The sequence below is a fragment of the Acyrthosiphon pisum genome, chromosome A1 (genome assembly GCF_005508785.2).
Source record: "Acyrthosiphon pisum isolate AL4f chromosome A1, pea_aphid_22Mar2018_4r6ur, whole genome shotgun sequence".
NCBI classification, from domain to species: Eukaryota; Metazoa; Arthropoda; class Insecta; order Hemiptera; family Aphididae; genus Acyrthosiphon; species Acyrthosiphon pisum.
In genome coordinates, this window is record NC_042494.1 from 36,215,967 (window position 1) to 36,235,591 (window position 19,625).

The following is a 19,625-nucleotide window of genomic DNA, read 5'->3' on the forward strand; positions in this document are numbered from 1 at the left end:
AAATAAACCATACTTTTACTACACACTTATACGAATTTCTAAATACTTAAATTAACTGTACAAAATAATGTTTATCGTTAGTTGAAAAAATACGGAATTTTAATTAATATTCAAGTTGAAAGAACGTTTAAATTGAATGAAACATAATTCCAATTGTTTTTTTAATTTTTTTTCCCCATTCCTATTTTTATTTAAAGTCTGTAACTGTTTTCAGGGGCGATATTTTATAGCTGGATCTTGAATATAGTGCATTTTTAACTCCCCTGTTTAATTTGTAGTCATTAAAATAATTCTTTACTTTTCAATTGAATTCTGTAGAAAAGCATTTATTAAGTATAAACATATAAAAAAAAAGTGTTCTTAAAATACATAAATACTAAATAGTTAAGTCTTCAGTTATGTATAAATTTATAAATCTGAGATCATGATAGACACGCTCCGTTTAATCTCTGCTGAACCTCTTCACCAAAAATAATCCAAAATTTAATTAATATTTAATCCTGTGGTCACTATTGATTTTAATGTCCAGTAATCCAAATGGGAACTCCCGAACTCAACCCTTTCTCACCTTTGACCCGTCAGTTGATGCATGTAATCCTATATAGACTGGTCCAGTCGTGTGCCATGTATAATTAGAGGATAATATGAAATTAGCCTTGTTCACCAACATAATGCCCATGTGGCCATGTATAATAATAATATGCAATAGGTATATATATAATGTATATGCGTATTTTAATGAATTGTAATTTATTTATTTGTATATATAAATGAGAATCTATAGTTAATACAAACAGATTTAAGAAGTTTTGTCATTGTGAGTAGTTTTAATAATTCGTTAAAATTGTGTATAATATTTTAAGAACCTATGTATTTTATATATTGGTGAGAATAAATTATTGTTTTATATAATTTTATATTTTATTATATAATAGTCATGCATGTACAGTCAAGTGTTGACGGGTACCTAAATATTTAAGAATGCATAATACACTCACATTATTTTTAATTACATTTATCAATTATTCTTGTTGTTAGTGGTAAATTAGTTATACAAAATATAAAACTTTATAATATGTGTAAATAATTATTATCATTTAAATTGTTTTATTTGTTAAATTAATATTATAAACCATACAATGATGTTTTTAAAAGATAACTTTATATACTGCACAGCGATGGTAATGTACTATAACATAATACATAAGAATATAATAGAAGAGAGATTAAATATTTTATATAATTTATTTTATAATGTACCTATATATAATACATCTACATAAACATAAAACCTATTGAACAACGATCAACATTATAAGCACGACATAATATTACCGATAAAATTTGGCACCCTTGGTTCTTTTTTTTCGCACCCCTTAGACATATACACACACATAAACATGCAGACACATACACAAGACACACAACCACCCTTGAAGACGATTTTACGGTGATGGGAGAGAAAGAAGGGTAGGTCTTGTACGAAGGATTAACCCACACACTGTTGGAGGGGTGCAACATACAACGATAATAATAATAATAATATCAAGACAACGAAAGAAATAACGGAGTACAATAGGGAAAGGTTAATAATTACATTCTTTAGACTTGAGCCCTCTAAAAGGATTACGACGTATGTGTCACCGGGGACCTGATAGTGACAAAAATATAACACAACTTCAATTTTACCATTCAACAAATGTAATTTTATAACATAGTTTAACCCATAATAGCAACATATAATAGGCACCTAATACAGAAAGTAAAATAAATAAAACAATTATTTTGATGCTGTAATAATTGAAAGAATTTGTAATAGGTACTATAGGTACTTAAGATTCAATTATAATCTCGTGATCGTAAATGAACACTGTAAAACGATAGGTAATATATCATACACATACCTATTATTAAAGTATATGTTTGAAATTCAGTTGATCGATGAGAATATCAAAATATAGGTGTATGTTTTATTTTAACTAACTTTTTCCTACAGATATCGTATTTGTGTTAAAGTAAACATTTATTTTCATTACATTTTGTAGAAAAAAATTATTTTTAGTCAAAATGAATGCTCTTTGCAAATATCTTTGCCGATATTCCAGATAAAAGGCTCACGAATTAAAAATTATGCATGTAAATCGCATTGAGGTGTGTGTATTCAAAATGTAATACTTAATAAAATTGATTCTGGTAACAAGAATAATGCCAACAAAATATACTCGTTCGTGTCCCAACCAGTTTGTTGTGACGGAATGCTATAAGAACCTTATAAATCGTGAGCTGTTGTGGGTGTTACCCAATTAAGTGAGACTCGCGATTACATACGAGTATGTCTATAATATGCAATAGGAAGGGTAGGGTCCTAGAGAGACTCGATATCTCTGAAAATAATTAAAAATACACATTGAAAGCAGAGGGAGTCATAGTAGTGTATATGATCATATTTTAGTAGGAGAAAAGTTATTCGTGAGTACACATATGTAATATATGTATAAAAAAACATCCTTCTACATGCATAATGATTTTACCGACTTAGTTAGGTCCGCCGTGGCGGCTAATAATTCCATGGTCCACTAATTACATGGTGGACGTTGTTTTTTCCTTGTAGGTACCTTCATTGTTATTACATCCAACGTTATTAGTTGTATGATTATGGTACGACAACGACGAGTTTGATTGAACTTGATGGCGGTTTAAATAAAATTAAAAAAAAAATAGAATAATATATTTTTTCTATATAAAAATGTATTCAGTACAAAACTAATTAGTTTTATATAGATTATAAAGCCAATAAATTATTATTTTTTACTTCCCTCGTCTTATAAAAACTTATTTTGCAGTTCAGTGTTTAGCCACTTAGTAAATATAAGAGTATGAAATAGAGTTGGTTAATATTAATAATTAATATCATAATATAATATGCGTTCAACAAATTTATATAAATATAAATTATGCCAGTTTTTTTTTAATTCTTTCAATTTATTATATTTTATAAATAATATATCAATAAGACTTATAGTATTATTGTGGAAAATTATAATTCTTAATAAATTTGTATTATTTTAACTAATAATAAAGATATTTTTTATACGTAAAAGTAACATCAACTTTAAGTTATTGATATCATATATAATACTAATTATTACAATTTTAATTAATAATTCCGAGAAGTTCTAATGGGTTAAAGAACTCTTTATGGAAGAAAATAACCGTTAGTATGTCAATTTTATGTGATGAAGAAATGTTTACGATTTCTCTGAACGATTTCCCATTAACGAAGTTGATTATGTTACACATAATTATAGTTTTTATTTATTTTAACAATAAATTGCACAACTATCAACTGTTAATAAATAAATAAAAACTACAAGTGCAATACTATAAATAATTTCGTATTAAAGTACATACTACCTACTTGGTAAATTTTTGAAATAATTTATTATAATATTGAATCTAATGATTTTCATTATATACTTGCTATGATAGCATAATGATTGATTCACAACATTTTCATAATTAGGATTATGCTAGTTAATTTCTTATATACCCATCTATAATTCATAATTAGAAATTACTGTTGTTTATTTAATACTTTTGCAGACGGACAAGTATTTTAAATATAAAATAGACATTTTCATAGTTTTATACTCTTAAACATTTTCTTTGGATAATTTTTACTTTAAAATATATATTTACATTTGAAATCGATGATTAATATGTCAGATGTACCTATATACAGTGCATTTAAAATATAATATAAAATTGTATTCTTTGTTAAGATATTTAACTATCGTAATATTTTTTTTAAAAAAGGCGTTCTTTAATACTACGCTGATACTTTAGAATTTCGCATGTAAGAAATAATTCTAATAATAATAATAATTGGCTGAGGAACAAATATGATAATATTATTACAATAACCGTAGTATTTACTAATACTGAGTGGGCTTCCGAATGTACTTTCCAACAAATTATAATCGTATTTATACACCCTCCCATACACCCGTATATACATTAAAAACTGTCTTAATGAAAGGGTGAGCAGTGTGCCAGCGTACACTCGAGGGAAATAATAACCATAGCGGCCGAGGCGGTCCATCGTGGCTATGATATAGTTGGCTATGGTTGTTGGTTGGGAGTGCGTCGCTGTGTACAAAAGGTGTGAGTGTGTGTGTGTGTGTGTGGTTTTTTTTTTAAATTTTTACGTAAACATTTTAAACTCGGTAAGTATAATATTGTATACACACATAATATTATACACGAGAGTGTAGGAACCTTGGCGGTTTTTACCCGTGTCGCCGGTAATGGCGTTTATCTGTTATGCAAATGAAACGGCCGAATGACTGGTGGCGGCGGACAACGGTAACAAATCAAGTGGCTTTGTGATGATATATTGTGTGAAAGGATGGCACATAAGAGTACATATATATTATATATAGCTTCTTGACATCAACTAGATTTTTTTTTGACGACGACGACAACGAAGACAATTTTTTGATTCCATTCTTAACCTTCTATATGTTAAGGGGTCGTAAAATTTTATTCCCCTACTCTAGTTTTATTGTCTTCTATCGGAATACGTTTAATGACCTCTGCGACACGGTGTTAACCGTTAAGAGGGGGAACAAAAGTCAACAAGATTTAAGTAAACACAATCGCTGTGCGCGTTTATCCGAACCGTTAGAGGTAGTTGTTGTTTTTTTCACTTCAAAGAAATTGCCGCACGTTTTTCGACCGTTCTAAAGTGTCATCCATACCCCTCTCCCCTCATACATAAAAGCACGTGGAAAGTTAATCGAAAGGCTGCCGGATTAGACCACATTTGAACGGTAGTATTAAACGATTCGAAAGCATCATTGCATTTAAAATTGATTTTTTTTTTTTTTTACTTCACATTTTCTTACTCTTGGTATATAGGTATTTGTATGAACTGTAATTCATTTATTTAAAATACTATATTTATTCAACATTAGTGTTCTATAAACTACGGCGATTAATAATTATTTTGATTGTATTGGTGTACCTTCGATATTAGAACGTTATAAAAACGAATTTACGAATTTAATCTGTATTTTGAAGGTAGCTACTATAATTGCAGTAATATTATAATGATGTATAGGCAACGAATAATCGCAACAAACTGATACAGTTACACTAACACGTTGCAAATTTTATTTTCTACCTAATCTTATTCGGAGGCTCTAAAGAGTAAAGACTAAGACGTATCAAATCTACTAGCGAATGTACAAATTAGACAATAATTATCATTCATGTACCTATGAATCATTTTTATTTTTCGAAGCATAATAATCAGCGTTTATGTTTAGTTCTTACTATATGGTACAATTATTGAATATTGGTATAAATAGATAATTATATAACTTCTTTTTTTTTTAGCCAGTGACACAACTGATCTCTATAAACCGCGAGTAGTTGACACCTTTAAATGTGGCGTAAGTTCACGACGAACGGATTGAGCACACTGTTGATAAAACGTAAGTTTGATAATATTATATAAGTAGTAAGTACGTAATATAACATTTATTCCACCGCCGAAAACTTGCCATGAGTCGAATTATACGGAGCGTATCTAGAAGACATGACTGTCTGAATTTCAATCTATGAACTAGAAAATATCAATTACTCCGTAATAAACCTATAATATTTTAATATATTATTAATAATAATATTATTATAATAATAATTTATTATTATCATGCACGACACATCGCGTTATTTTATAAGAACGACGGTCGTCACAGCAATATTATATTTAATAAGATAATTTTGAGAAGACGCCTCACACGCTATTGAAGGGGTTTGGTTTAGGCAATGTTAATTACATTTTGAAAAGAATTAAAATTTTAAATCTCAAATATATTTATGTACTAGTTCAAAGTATTTTAAAAGTGGTCCTATAGTTGTAGTGTAATCACGTGAACATATAGATAAACTGTTTCGCATGGTACAAACTTACGAATACCTAGATATAGCTATATACAATTATGCATAGGTAGCCTAGCTATTATGGCTATCTACCTATAATAATATTACAATATTTAGAGCAGATTTATTAAATGTTCACACTTCTTGATTCAACTCTCACTTGTTCATAATTAGATAATGAAAAAAACAAAAACAAATCTTTACGAATAAACGATTTGGATTTTCTTTATCTGCTATAAGTTATGTAACAAAAAGAATAACGTTAGGACAACGCTTCTAAAATATATATTGTGAAAATGTGGTAACACTTGGTTACTGAGAATACTGTCTCTGTAAGTTTGTCCAACGCCAGAGCGTAAATTTGCTATGTTACACACTTGTAAGATGGGGACTACAAATATCTATGTAGCGTCTTCTTAATATAATACAAAGTACACTATAAGCGGGTACAAAATAATTTTGAGTACCAATTATTGGTAATAACTAATACACGGTGGCGGATTTAAGGAGGGAGGGGTGCTTGGGAGCTGAAACACCTAGGTACCATTCCGAATTTTGAACTTTGTTTTTATTACAAATCACTTATAAGTAATAGATTTTAGGTATCACGTAAAACTAAACGTATAAATTGTAAATTACTGCCAAAAAATAGGTTAATTAATTTGTTGTTCACGAAATGTACCCGAGGAGTTTATTATCAACATACACCACCCACCATAAAAAAATCCTAGATCCGCCACTGATATAATATAACGATTCCTATTACATCATAGTTTGCCATTTCGATTTGCGAACTTATTTCGGACCACGAAGACCACGTGGAGTAGAATGCGCTATCCCTAGTTTATAGGTTATTATATATTAACCGCTATAATAGTATAACACCTTTAGTTTGATATTATTACAGGTATAAAATATTATATTTTATTATGACGTAATAAGGGCTAGACGATGACAAGTGGACGACAGCTCATAAACATGACCGTGTAAGTAAACGACGTACAACAACGACAAGTGCAATAGCAACCACAACAACAACAACAACAATAACAACAACAACAACAACAACAACAACCACAGCAACTACAAACCGAATGTACGTGACGTAGGACGTTCGTCTCCGGTTGTGGGTCACGTTCGGGTGTATGCATTTCGTACGCGCGCGTGTCCGTCGTCGCAGTGTACAGTCGCAGCGCCGATCGGCATGCTAAATGCCCCTGACCTAGGCCGGCCAGCGCGCGCACACCGATCGCGAGCCGGCGATGACGTAGGACGTGAAAATAATGTATAAAAAAATAATAATAATAATAAAATAAATAAATAAAAAGAAAGAGACCGACCGCCGCCGCTGATACACCCGCGCGTGGTACGGGTTACGTGGCCTGGGACCTGCACCGGCCCAATTAACATTCAACTCGGTCGCAGCCTTCGTCGCGTGCGAGCGACGTGTTCGACCGGCCGATCACGTCGTCGCTATACGGCCGCCGCCGCCGCCGCTGCCGCTGGGACGACAAATCTTTGGCGGCGGTGCCCCGTTGAAGACGAGACGCAATATTGCTGCACTCGCGTTCCTCTATTCACCATACCTATATCGAGCCCACACACACACACACACACACGACACATAACAGACTAGACAACACCTTTCGTTCGCTGAATGCGATGAAGTTTTATAATACCGTTATTATAAGGACGTAACTGCGATGATATAATAATACCTATATCATGACCCGATGATTTTTTTTCGGATTTTATCTAGCACGCTATACGCGTCATCGCGATCGTCTCGTCTGAATGTCATATTACTATTACAACTGTACCGATCGACGTCAACAGATTTTTACGACAATAGTCATCGCTTGCAAGGAAATTCGTCCGAGTCTCTTTAATATACTCACTGCGATGCTTATATATTATTATAATTTATATTTTATAAAATATTATATACTGTGGCGCATTAACCAAAACTGAATTTGATAGGAAGGTAATATGATTTTTTCGCTTCCTTATTACTTAAATACGTAATGTTGTAATATTATTTCTAATAAGCATATTATGTATATTACCCACGCGTTCGATAATATATAGAAGACGTACAGACGTAGTATTTATTATTGTTTAGAGTAATAACTATTTTATCAAAAAGTTATTGATGTCCGAAATATTATATATTTTGGTGTAACGACTAACGACATAGGAATTTCATTATCATACCTGCGTATATCATCGTAAATAACGATGATAATAATTTATTGTGTTGCACATTTGAATTTCGAACAAATAGGTATAGTATTTCTGTCTAGGACAACTTTGTTAAGATTGATTTGTATGCATAGAATACTGTGAATTGTGTTCTACTTTATAAACTAAACCAAATAGGACAAACATGTGTATAATAAATAATAATGCAATTTTCTTTTGAATCGCTTCCGAAATTTTATTTTAAATGTAATGCAGTTTAATAGTTTATGTAACCTACGAATCTAAACCGCTTAGTCTGAGAACATAGAACGACACCGAATGTTAATGGTTTTGTATAATATGATGATAATAACATACATAATACATATACCCCACGCATATATCAATATCATCAGTATAAAACTATTTGCTTACAAATAGTACGGTGAATACAATTATTCATCTCGATGAAATCTAAACCCATGTACAGGTGAACGCCGTCTGAGATGAACACCAATAGATTTGGTCGGTATAGATGATGGAATGCGGAATATGTATACGGAACATAATATGTAGGTACACAAGGTGTGAAAATGCATCAGTAATAAGCACCAGCGTTTTTTTTGTGCTTTACAAAACGTCAGTAATTATGTCGGTCGGATTAGCATTTTTATAATATATGTATTATGACTATAACGTATATATATATATATATTAGTATTAGTGTATCTTTTTCTCTCATCATTCTCTACATCATATATATATATATATATATATTTACATGAAGAAGCCGGTTTAACACGAAGACATATTTCCAAACAATGGCCTACATAATTACAGAGTGTTTCCTAGTGTCCTTCGTGCGGTGTTGAAGTACAATATTATAAAAGAATAAGAATCGAAAGAAAATATAAATATGTGTATGCATGTGTGTGTGTTTGTGCACGCACGCACGCACCTGAAAAAATTCGGAGAAGATTTAACATTTCGTTGCTATTTAACTAATATTACGCACACCTTATTATTGTTTTTTTATAACGGAGGGGAAGGGGAATTAATTCAGTCAAATATTTTTTAAATCTCCCAATAAACCATATAGACTAAAAAGTATAATATAAAGTACCTATAGTTAAAGTAATTACGTAAGTACACAATACTATATATTTTATTATTGAAGAGTATATTTTGTTTAATACTATGTTATGAATATTTATGATAATATGATAATATATATATATTAATAATAAAAATACTTGTTACGTAACTGAGATAAAGGCGACTATATAGGTCGGCTCAGCCACACCGAACCGCGTTATCGTCAGTATACATTTTTCCGTTTATTGTAAAACCTTATGCAAGACAACGCCGTCCAGCTGTTTAAAATTTAAAATCAATCAAAATCTAGAATTATAACAAATTAAATTGTTATCAAAAATAAAAACAAGAATAATTAATAAATGAGACGCTCAGTGTCCGAATTATCAAAAATCTAAATGTATTAATATTTCCACAAGAACCATTTTAGTACTAATGAATAATGATTAATATGTATTGGTGTTTTGTTGACTCCAGACTCTAACACTTGACATTATATTTGACGTAAATGCACTGATATAATACTATTACTACAATTTAATTTTTTAAATGTTTGACCTAAAAGTGGAACGAAACTTTTTATACGTTGCTACATTTTATGAAAACAAAAAAAACGTATTAGTTATAACCCGTACGGTACAGGTACGGTACCCAAAATATATAATACCTACTTTCAAAAATGTACATAAAATATTTTAAATACAGTAATAATATATTATTTATATTTTCTAATTTTCTAGTCTTATATTTTAATCAAAAATATAATCTTTATTATTATTATTATTGATAGAATAAATTAAATATATAAAACAACATTTTAAACTCAAATACCTAAATGACTAAATAAGTTACAACTTAAGATTTAAAATATCCAACGTACAATTAAAACAACTTTCTTTTATAAGTAAACTTATGTACTTAAGTAATTAACCATAGTATATTATATAGTTCAATATACTTATATACTAATATATATACGGTTTAACCAATTTTAAATTAACATATAAATACAAGTTGTAACTATTTTAACATCAGAAAATCTTTCAAAATATATTGACCATTCCCTTAAAATGTGGATGTATTATTTGTTATACGTTGACGTTCAATTAATAAATTAATGACAAGTGACAACTAAGTAATACAAATATCTACAAATTTAAAAATATATGTGCATTTAGAAATAGTGTATACTGTATATTATTGTATATACATAATACATCTATTACACTTTGTTGCTTCCATTACCTTAGAGTATAAGAATTAATTGCAAGATACTGGCTTAATATTAGTTTTATTATGAATAATTAAATGTTCGAAGTACTCTGGTAAAAAAATGTCTACATGAAAAACAAGAAAAGATACAATCGTAATTCAAGTCCCCTATTGTATGTTCATTCGTTAATCACAATTGCTTAAAATCAAAAACTAATAATAATGCCTATTATGGTACCCTTAAATGTAATAAAATGTATTTGTATTATATAATATGGCTTGAATTTATTGGATTAAAACTTATAAGATTTAAAACAATTAGTATGAAGATAATTAATATAGTTTTATTTTAGAGTGATAAATAGTTTATACGTTATGTACCAACCTACAGTTGAGTCATATATAACAGTTTGACAATAAATACACATTGTGCCATCGTCTCATCTTTTGAATTCTTGTTAAAAATAAGATTGACTTTCTGCGAAAGTTTTTAATAGTGCAATAGTGAAATGTTGATTTATTTTTCATCACTTGTACAAAATGTTTTAGAATGAGTTTCACACTGGACAAATACAATCTAACTATTATGGAGAGCTATTAAATAAATTTAACTTGTAGGAAACGAGTTTTCTAGTAAGTACCTATATTACCGTTGTGAATTTGTGCCAAGTTTCTTTGTGTAAAGCGTGCATATTATGGTTTTTCAAAATACACATGATTCGTTTGATGTATAATATATATTACAAAATTAATTTATTTAAATTAATCAAAATAAAATAATAACCTAAAAAAGTATGTTCGTTACATATAATATCAAAATTTTCTGAGATTGATTAATTTATGCTGACCAGTGACCTGTGCCGTGAGTAAATCATGGTTTTCTCACTGAATTATTTTTATCCCACACTCTTAGCGGCAATCAAGCAATTTATAGTACTTTGGTTATATTCACGTTATTGGGTTAACTATACTAAGAGACGATTAAAATCATATCAATTTTCCGTGGCGTATTTATTAGAATTGAAGCGCCGAGAATCGATTACCTCAGGCCCCGCCAGTGAACGTATATTATATTATTATATATATCTAGCGTTAATAATCACCCGACCGATTTTGTCCGCTCGGGCTTCGTCAGAAAATTAAAACCATGTGATGCTTATTTGTCAATTAATGGTTTTATCGTCATTTTTTTTTTAACCCCAATACATCCGAGATTTATACTGGCGATCATGATTGAACAGTGTCTGAAACCGGTCCGACTGGAACACTGTTAACGTTTTGATAGGGTAAAAAAACAAATAATAACCGGTAAGACAATGGTACCCGTATTACTATAGCAAACGAAAAACCCGATCAATGGAAGGTGAACGAGCACGTAAAATAGCGAAAACTAGGCTACATACTCCAGCCGATTGCGTCTTGAATTGTATAATGTTTGTCTGTCTGCAGTGGTCTCGTCACCGAGGATATAATATTATGAAAAACTGAAGAACATATCTTTCTATGTAGTACACTAGTATGTACATATAATTCGCATTACTACCTAATATCGAAATAGTATTGGTTTTACTAAAAATCTATATTTGCGCCGATAAATATTAGATGCGTTCGTAAGTATATAATATAATATATAAGAGTGTTGGGAATAGATAACTAATAATTTATCTAGATAAAGATAAAGATGACTGTAATAATTTTTATCTAGATACAGATAAAGATAATTATACTAAATTTTATCTAGATAAAGATAAAAATTAGTACATTTTTATCTAGATAAATATGAGATAATTTCATGTTTAATTTTGAAAATATTCAGGATACCTACTTGAGTCTACAGGTAAAAAAAAAATTCATAATTTAAAATTTTTTAAAGCAGAGGACAGAGGTCGTACAGATTGGTTAAGCGATAACTGAAATACCGGGAATTCTAATAGGGTTATATAAATATTAAATTGTTATAAATTACAATTATTATAATATTATTATGCTTGTGAGTCCAATATCCACGAATGTTGATTTATTTTTGTCGGTTTAAAACAATAATTATTTTTCATACTTTGTACACAATCTATGAAACGGGTATCAGCTAATGAGACCATCATCATTCGGTGGCAGCCGGCGGGTAGCAGGGACAGATGTTTTTGCTTTTGCTATTATTAGTTGTTCTTACAATCTTACCTACTACATGCCCATTACATATTTCTATTTTTTGGTTTTCTCATTTACGATGTAAAACTCCAGACTAACAATGAATATTAATAAATATTAAAATCATGGTATTATAATGCATATTAGTAAACGTGTTTTCTATGTAATAGATGAAAAATAGAAAAATGTAAAAATAAAATATTAAAAAATATTTTAATTTTTCAAATTTTTTTTTAGTTCATTTAAATAAATTATCTAGATAAGTACTCATAGATAACTAGACTTTTATCTAGATGAAGATAAAGATAACTGAGTAGAAATTTATCTAGATAAGATACAAGATAAATAATTTTTATCTAGATAACTTATCTAGATAGATTTATCTAGATATTTCCCAACACTGTTAAATATAACAATGTATAATACGCTTTAACCAAAAGCAGTCAGTAAAAATTATGTTATTACTTATTATATTAATGATATTGTAGTTTTTATATTTTACTTTTATGATAACTACCGAGGAACATAATATTTCCTAGCATATAAGCTATATATAAGCGTGTAGGAGAAAAAGTGAATATTTGTTATATACGAAACAAACAAACAAAAAAACGATTTTTTTACATTTTTATTCTGGTATAGGTAGGTATATAGGTATCCTAGTTTTTGAGATTAGCCGTCATATTTGTAATTTAAATTCAAAATTATAACGATGACATAACACTATGTCATATTCATATACATTGTATAATTCAAAAGTAATTTAAAAATACTTGATATTATGATGTATTGTAACGTCTCATAAGTCATAATAACAAAATTGTCTTTTAACAATTATTTTAAACCTATTTTCATTTTGATTCGGTGCAGTCGCTAGTCGGACAACAATATACGTTCTGTTCAAATATTTGAATAGTTCGTCCATGCCAGCGAAGAGAATCGTTTATGGTCAACGGACGGACTATACGGGGGCCTCGTGCGTGAAATTTCCACAGACAAAATTAAGACATCCCCTAGGTATTAGCCTTTAACAATGAAATCAGAGAATGATAAAAAAAAATGTGAGTAGGTATTTCCCATTAGCCTGTGATGTGTGCATATAGAAATCGGCCGTGAAGCGAACCTAACTGACGGCACTTGTCCGGAACAATGCCATATTTCAATAAAGTATGGTTTTTGGATCTCTCTGTGTATATTTATATTATATAGTGCACATCCTTGAAAAAATTGATTGTTTTTGTTGCTTCTGTGCAAGTAAACATCGATGGGAATCTTAAATCAGCCATTTAATACAATGTCATAATATACAGTATAAAGTATAGACGGATGTACGAATATAATATTATGTGCATACCCTTTTACCGATATTAGTAGTAATATTTCTTAATAAACCATTTTAATAGTAAATCCTATGTTTTCAACTACCTATAATTGAAAAACGGCAGGACAGGAGCTAGGAATACTTGGTTGTTATCGCCCAAGCGAACATTCTTCCGTCGTATAAAGGTACTCCAATAAATAAAAGTAAATAATTACAATTATAATAAAAATATTTTATTCTATACCACTGATTCTAGCACAGATAATAGTTTATATTTCATAATTACATGCATATTAACATAACAATAAGCAATAAGATTTCATAAAAAAAAAATTATCCACTTTTAAATTATATGTTTCTATTGTAAAACACTGCAAAAAGAATTGCAGATCAATAATTCAAATAAGGTATTTTTATTTTTATTTTTTAGAGTTGGATTTAATTTTTGGAAACAAAATTAATAGCCCATGTTTAGTGTTCAATACTTCAATGCAAATTATTGTACAGAAAATAAATAAACATTAAGTAATTAAAACTTGAAACTACAAGAAGCCCCTTATTTTTAAATTGTTGACGGATCAAGGATATCGGCATCATATTATAATAATTAAATAGCATATTGATAACTTAGATAACTTAAATCCCATAAACGGCAATTGATTAAACTATATACAAACGGTAAATATTAATAGTATAATTCATTTTAATGTTTCCAATTACATAACATTAGATTCATTAAAAATGTGTTCCAACCATAATTATAATATTGTTGCGCTTTTAATCAACATCAAACATATTGTACACTGTACACTGTAAATGGTTCATATATGTCTTCCATCAGAGTCCGTTGACCGTTGTTGTTTTTAATTTTTTAATTTTTTTGTAATTAATTATTATCATCTCCAGTCGTAGGCGTATCTCAGGCTTATTGCGTTAACCTCCAAAGTCCATAGCTCTAAACAGCTATGGATTATATCCTCACGAAACCAGTATAGGTACGTTCCGTCGTATAATATATACATATATGTGTATATACTATACATGAAATTAAACGCATATTTGTATTAATGTTCTTGTACACGTTATTAGTTAGTGGGCAATAAATTTTAGCCGTCAAACCGGACATTTGGGTGCCTCCTGATAATAATTGATTTGTACACCGAGAAAAATATCTATTGAAACACCTATACAGGTACATCTCGTTTGCCAGTTTCCGACATTACATCATGTTATAAATATATAGAATATATTATTACCTGGCGTTCATCGACGGGGAATGACCATCTTCAGACAACGGTTTCCTGCGTAAAAGAAAAATAATATAAATTAGAAGAAGAGTAAATATATAATACATAGGTATAGTACTGTGAAGTTATATTTTATACATTTTTCCAATATTGTACAATTTATTAAAATAGGCACAGTATTTTTTTTCTTTGGCAGTTATTACTTAACAAAACACTTCATTCACAACGTAGTTCATAATAAACAATAGCACACATTATAATTTATAATACGTGTGGCGTGTACGGTGTAACTGCAGCGCATGTATAGGCACTTTTATCTGAAAATGTACCGCAGATTGATTTTAGAAGTATTGCACATTACGATTTCAAGGTTAACTTGTTAAATGTAATGTTATTTATGCACAATGTAAATCTAATGTAAAATAGACGATTAAAAATATTTCAATTTGTAAATGAATAGGTACAATATTATTAAAATGTTTTAAATTATTTTAATTTCGTCAAATATATGAATAGAAAAGGTATAGTTAAAATTAATGATTATGATTTTATGAAGAATTATTTCTTTCGTTTTTAAATGCTGTTTTGAATAGTTATTAATTATTAGTTATAACATTTATGGTTTTTGGGAAGGAAACATTAAAAATATTAAAAATTATAATTTTATCACAGATTTCAATTTCATTTGTACATCCCCACTGCAAGTCACTGGGATGTTTGGTACATTATATTTGAAGTAGGTGATTAATGATTATAGTACACATTAAATAATTATGATCCTACTATAAATACTTGATTTTGACCGCAGTTTATTCTATATTTTCTATTTTATTTTATGTTAGCTTATCTCCAATAATACATATATTTTTTTGGAAATCTCATATTTGAATTAATGTTTTTGACTTAATTTTAGTAAATTGCTTATTGGCTTGGTTTGTCATGTTAATGTGTTATTTAATTCTCATGTGGTCACCCATCCGTGAAGAAGAAACTGGAGGAGCGGCTTAACACCAATACAGAATCGCAACTGGTGCGTTCACTCGCAGCCATACCATGCCCCAAAATATATAATTTAAGTCTTTTAAATCGTTAATTTCATACGTTTAAAATAATTAGAATAATAATTGGGGTATACAAGTAGACAAGTGGTATATTAAATAGATAATTCGTCGATCATTTTAATCTTATTTCACAATTTAAAACTTCAAATAAAATGTACAATGTACAATATTTCTTAATAAATTCTCCCCATTATAGTATAATATATATAGTATATGACTATACTATTTACTTATACTTACATTATTATCCACATTTTACAAGAATAGTTATATATAATAATTATCTTTATTTTTACTAATTAATATGTCACTGTTGGGTGGTTGCTTTTGTCATGATAATCATGCCAAAAATTTAAAAATGATCCCATATGCTTAATGTAAAAATAATATATCACAGATTGTATACTTTAAAAAAAAAACGATGGTTGTTAGTGTACACATAATATCCAAAATTAATTCCTCATTATTAAGTTGTTATCTTTTAATTTAAAATAATATATATTATGCACTTTATTTATTGATACAGTTTTGATATGTACTTACATTATACCTATTTATTACTTTTACGTATACCTAAACATTATATTTTTAATATTGTGTATTTAATTATTTTAAGATATATTATTGCAATTGAGATGATAAATCAAAAATATTATGATTAATTCATACAGGATATTTAGTAAAAAAGAAAAAAATGTTATCTAGAAAATAGTAAATTCTTTATTTTCTACACATAAAATTCATTGTTTATTTATTACGTTATAATATAGTGTTTGACTACCGTCTGCAGCTTATATTTTTAAAGTATTTACTGGTAAATTGGTACCAAGCGTAACTATCGTAATTAATAACAAGGCATTTGTAATTTTTTTTTTAAGACATGTAATCTGTATGGGTTTAGTTTAAGTACCCTGGTTACTTTCTAAACGTCACACGGATGAAGATCACGTTACTAATGGATAATAATTAACCACAGATACGGTCACGGTATATATTATATGTATATATATTTGTGAGGACACGCGAGCACTAAACCAAACATTACACTCTCGTAAACATTTATTATAGACGCGAGGTTCATTTTTTTTCTTTGAAGTTCCTCCCATTAGATCGTTAATATAACTGTCTAAAAAAATGGCCACGCGTATAGTACCTGACGGCTCCTTATACCTAGTTAAATAAATGAACATTGCTTAAAAGTCTATCGGTGAGAATACGAAATTAACATCAGTTAATGCTAAAGAGAATACTTATGGATTTTCAAATCATAATTAAAAATGACGAGATATAGTTTTAAAATATTTATTCACAAATTACACAAATGAGGATTATTTAAATTATTTAAATATGTATGCATAACAACTAATAAAATATGTATAATATTACAACTTTTAAAGTTATATTAAATGAAAGATTATTGGATATTTAAAAATAGTATTAAAGTTCTAATAACAATCCTAGAGTTTTATTTTATTGGTTCAATAATAATAAAACGTAAGATTGATTTCTCAGGAAACGTCACAGACGCGTGTGTTTTTTCCATTTTGCAAACGTATATATTATTAGCTTTAATATAACATAAAATTGACCACTTATCCAATTTGAAGGTAACAACATTATAAATGTTCAATCGATTATCATCGCTATCATCGGATAATTCACGTACCTAGTACAAAAAGCCTAACAAGTCATACGTAGCTGTTGTATATTAAAGTCCTGCACGAGCTGATAAAAACGAATCCAATCCGACAGAAATCCTAAGTTAGTCCGACACCCAATCCAGTCCGGTACGAAAATCAGAAAACCCAGCCCAACCCGACCAGAAAAAATTGTATAAATCTCTACCAGAAACTCCGAAAATTTACCCGGCATATTAAATTGAACATGTTGTGACAAACCAAATACAAAATGTATTTACATGTGGCCCAAATTGATCTAATCCAAAAACAATTTTTTGTATTATATAGGTACCTATATAGCCAAACCTATTTTACAGGTTGCCAAATTTTGATCCTTCCCAAATATTAATTTTTGAATTAATTATGTAGGTATTTACAATATACATACCTACTATAGTGGTTTACAATGACCAACTAGAAAATATATAATTGAGATAATATGCATAAATAAATGATTGAAAATCACGTATGAAGAAAACAAGTATAATGTGAAGATTGATGCAAAAAATAAATTTTTCCCCAGACCTCCAATTTTAGAGTATATTTAACCATATATGTACTGAAAACACACACCTGCTATGATACTATGATCATAAATAACAGAGACACGTTTGTGAACTTTATCTCTCGCAGGGTAATATACTGCAATAGGTATATATAACATAACTGTTAACTGTTAAGTAACATTATTGACATCGGTATTACCTGGCATAGCAGTAATAAAAAACAATAATTTTTACGTCAAGTTAATAATTGCCAATCGGTTCCCCGAAAACAATGTGAATAATATACGTTTGTACTATTACAAATTACAATATATTATTATTAATAAACACTAGTGTTGTTTTGAAATCACGTCATACAATCGTACGCCTTAGATATTATATTATGTGTGTATATGTGTGTGTGTGCGTGTATCTGGTGCCGTCATTACTCTTACACATTAGCCGACAGTGGTTGGTGGTGTGTCCGACAATATCGGATGACCCAGAACACAATGCACAAGACGCACGTGCCTGGGCTCATTTGTACGCTAAGTCACGTATTTACTGGCAGCTGCCATGCCGCGGTACGTGTGCATGCGTGTGTGTATATTCTCGCAGCTCCCGGTGAAACTTCGACCCTGAACGTTATATTTTGCATTAAACTTTCGGTCCGATGTGCCACCGCGTAAACTGACTCGTGCAACACAACTTTTACCTTCTCCTGGACATAACAATAATAATTGTTATTTGTATGGTACCCCCCGCGCCCCACCACGAGGTCTATACACCCGCTAGTTTTGTAGCTGGTACAGAATTATTTACATCTAGGAAATGCACAATCTTCGAAACGATAAAATATTATGTGATAACTACATCTATATAGTGTTAAATAATTTTATCATTCATTATAAAACGGTTTACTCAAAACCAAGACTTAAAGTGGGGGGGGGCAGATGTACTAACCTCAGTGTAGGGTTCTCTGCAGATAGGTAGGTATAGCATGACATTTAAAAACAAATTTTGTCAAAACTCTCAAATCTCACTTCAAATTAATTAATTTTTTATTGAAAACTTTTATTTATTTTCGAAAATGTACCTATCTAAACTTTTTTTTTATCGAAATATTTAGTTTAGTACAGAGTAGTAATTGTGATAACAACACTGGGGATTCAGTTTCTTTCATCACCTAGAGGTAATTTTACAGTCAGTAGCGCCGAACTAAATTTTAAAAGGGGGGGGGGGCAAGT

At 29.5% G+C, this 19,625-nt stretch overlaps 1 protein-coding gene across 2 annotated transcripts in view; it reads right to left on the reverse strand.

Moving 5' to 3' along the window:
- Positions 1 to 19,625, reverse strand: part of LOC100160332 (protein trachealess) — a 128,000-nt gene that overhangs the window by 77,470 nt on the left and 30,905 nt on the right. Inside the window, exons 1-2 of one of the 2 annotated variants that reach the window (XM_016804765.2) lie at positions 15,292 to 15,414; positions 15,163 to 15,207 (exon numbers count right to left, since the gene is read on the reverse strand). In XM_016804765.2, coding sequence (XP_016660254.1) covers positions 15,163 to 15,207; positions 15,292 to 15,293 — 47 coding nt within the window. In that variant the 5' untranslated portion in view covers positions 15,294 to 15,414. Of the gene's footprint in view, positions 1 to 15,162; positions 15,208 to 15,291; positions 15,415 to 19,625 lie in introns of those variants that run through there. The other variant, XM_008185324.3, reaches the window with a different exon arrangement.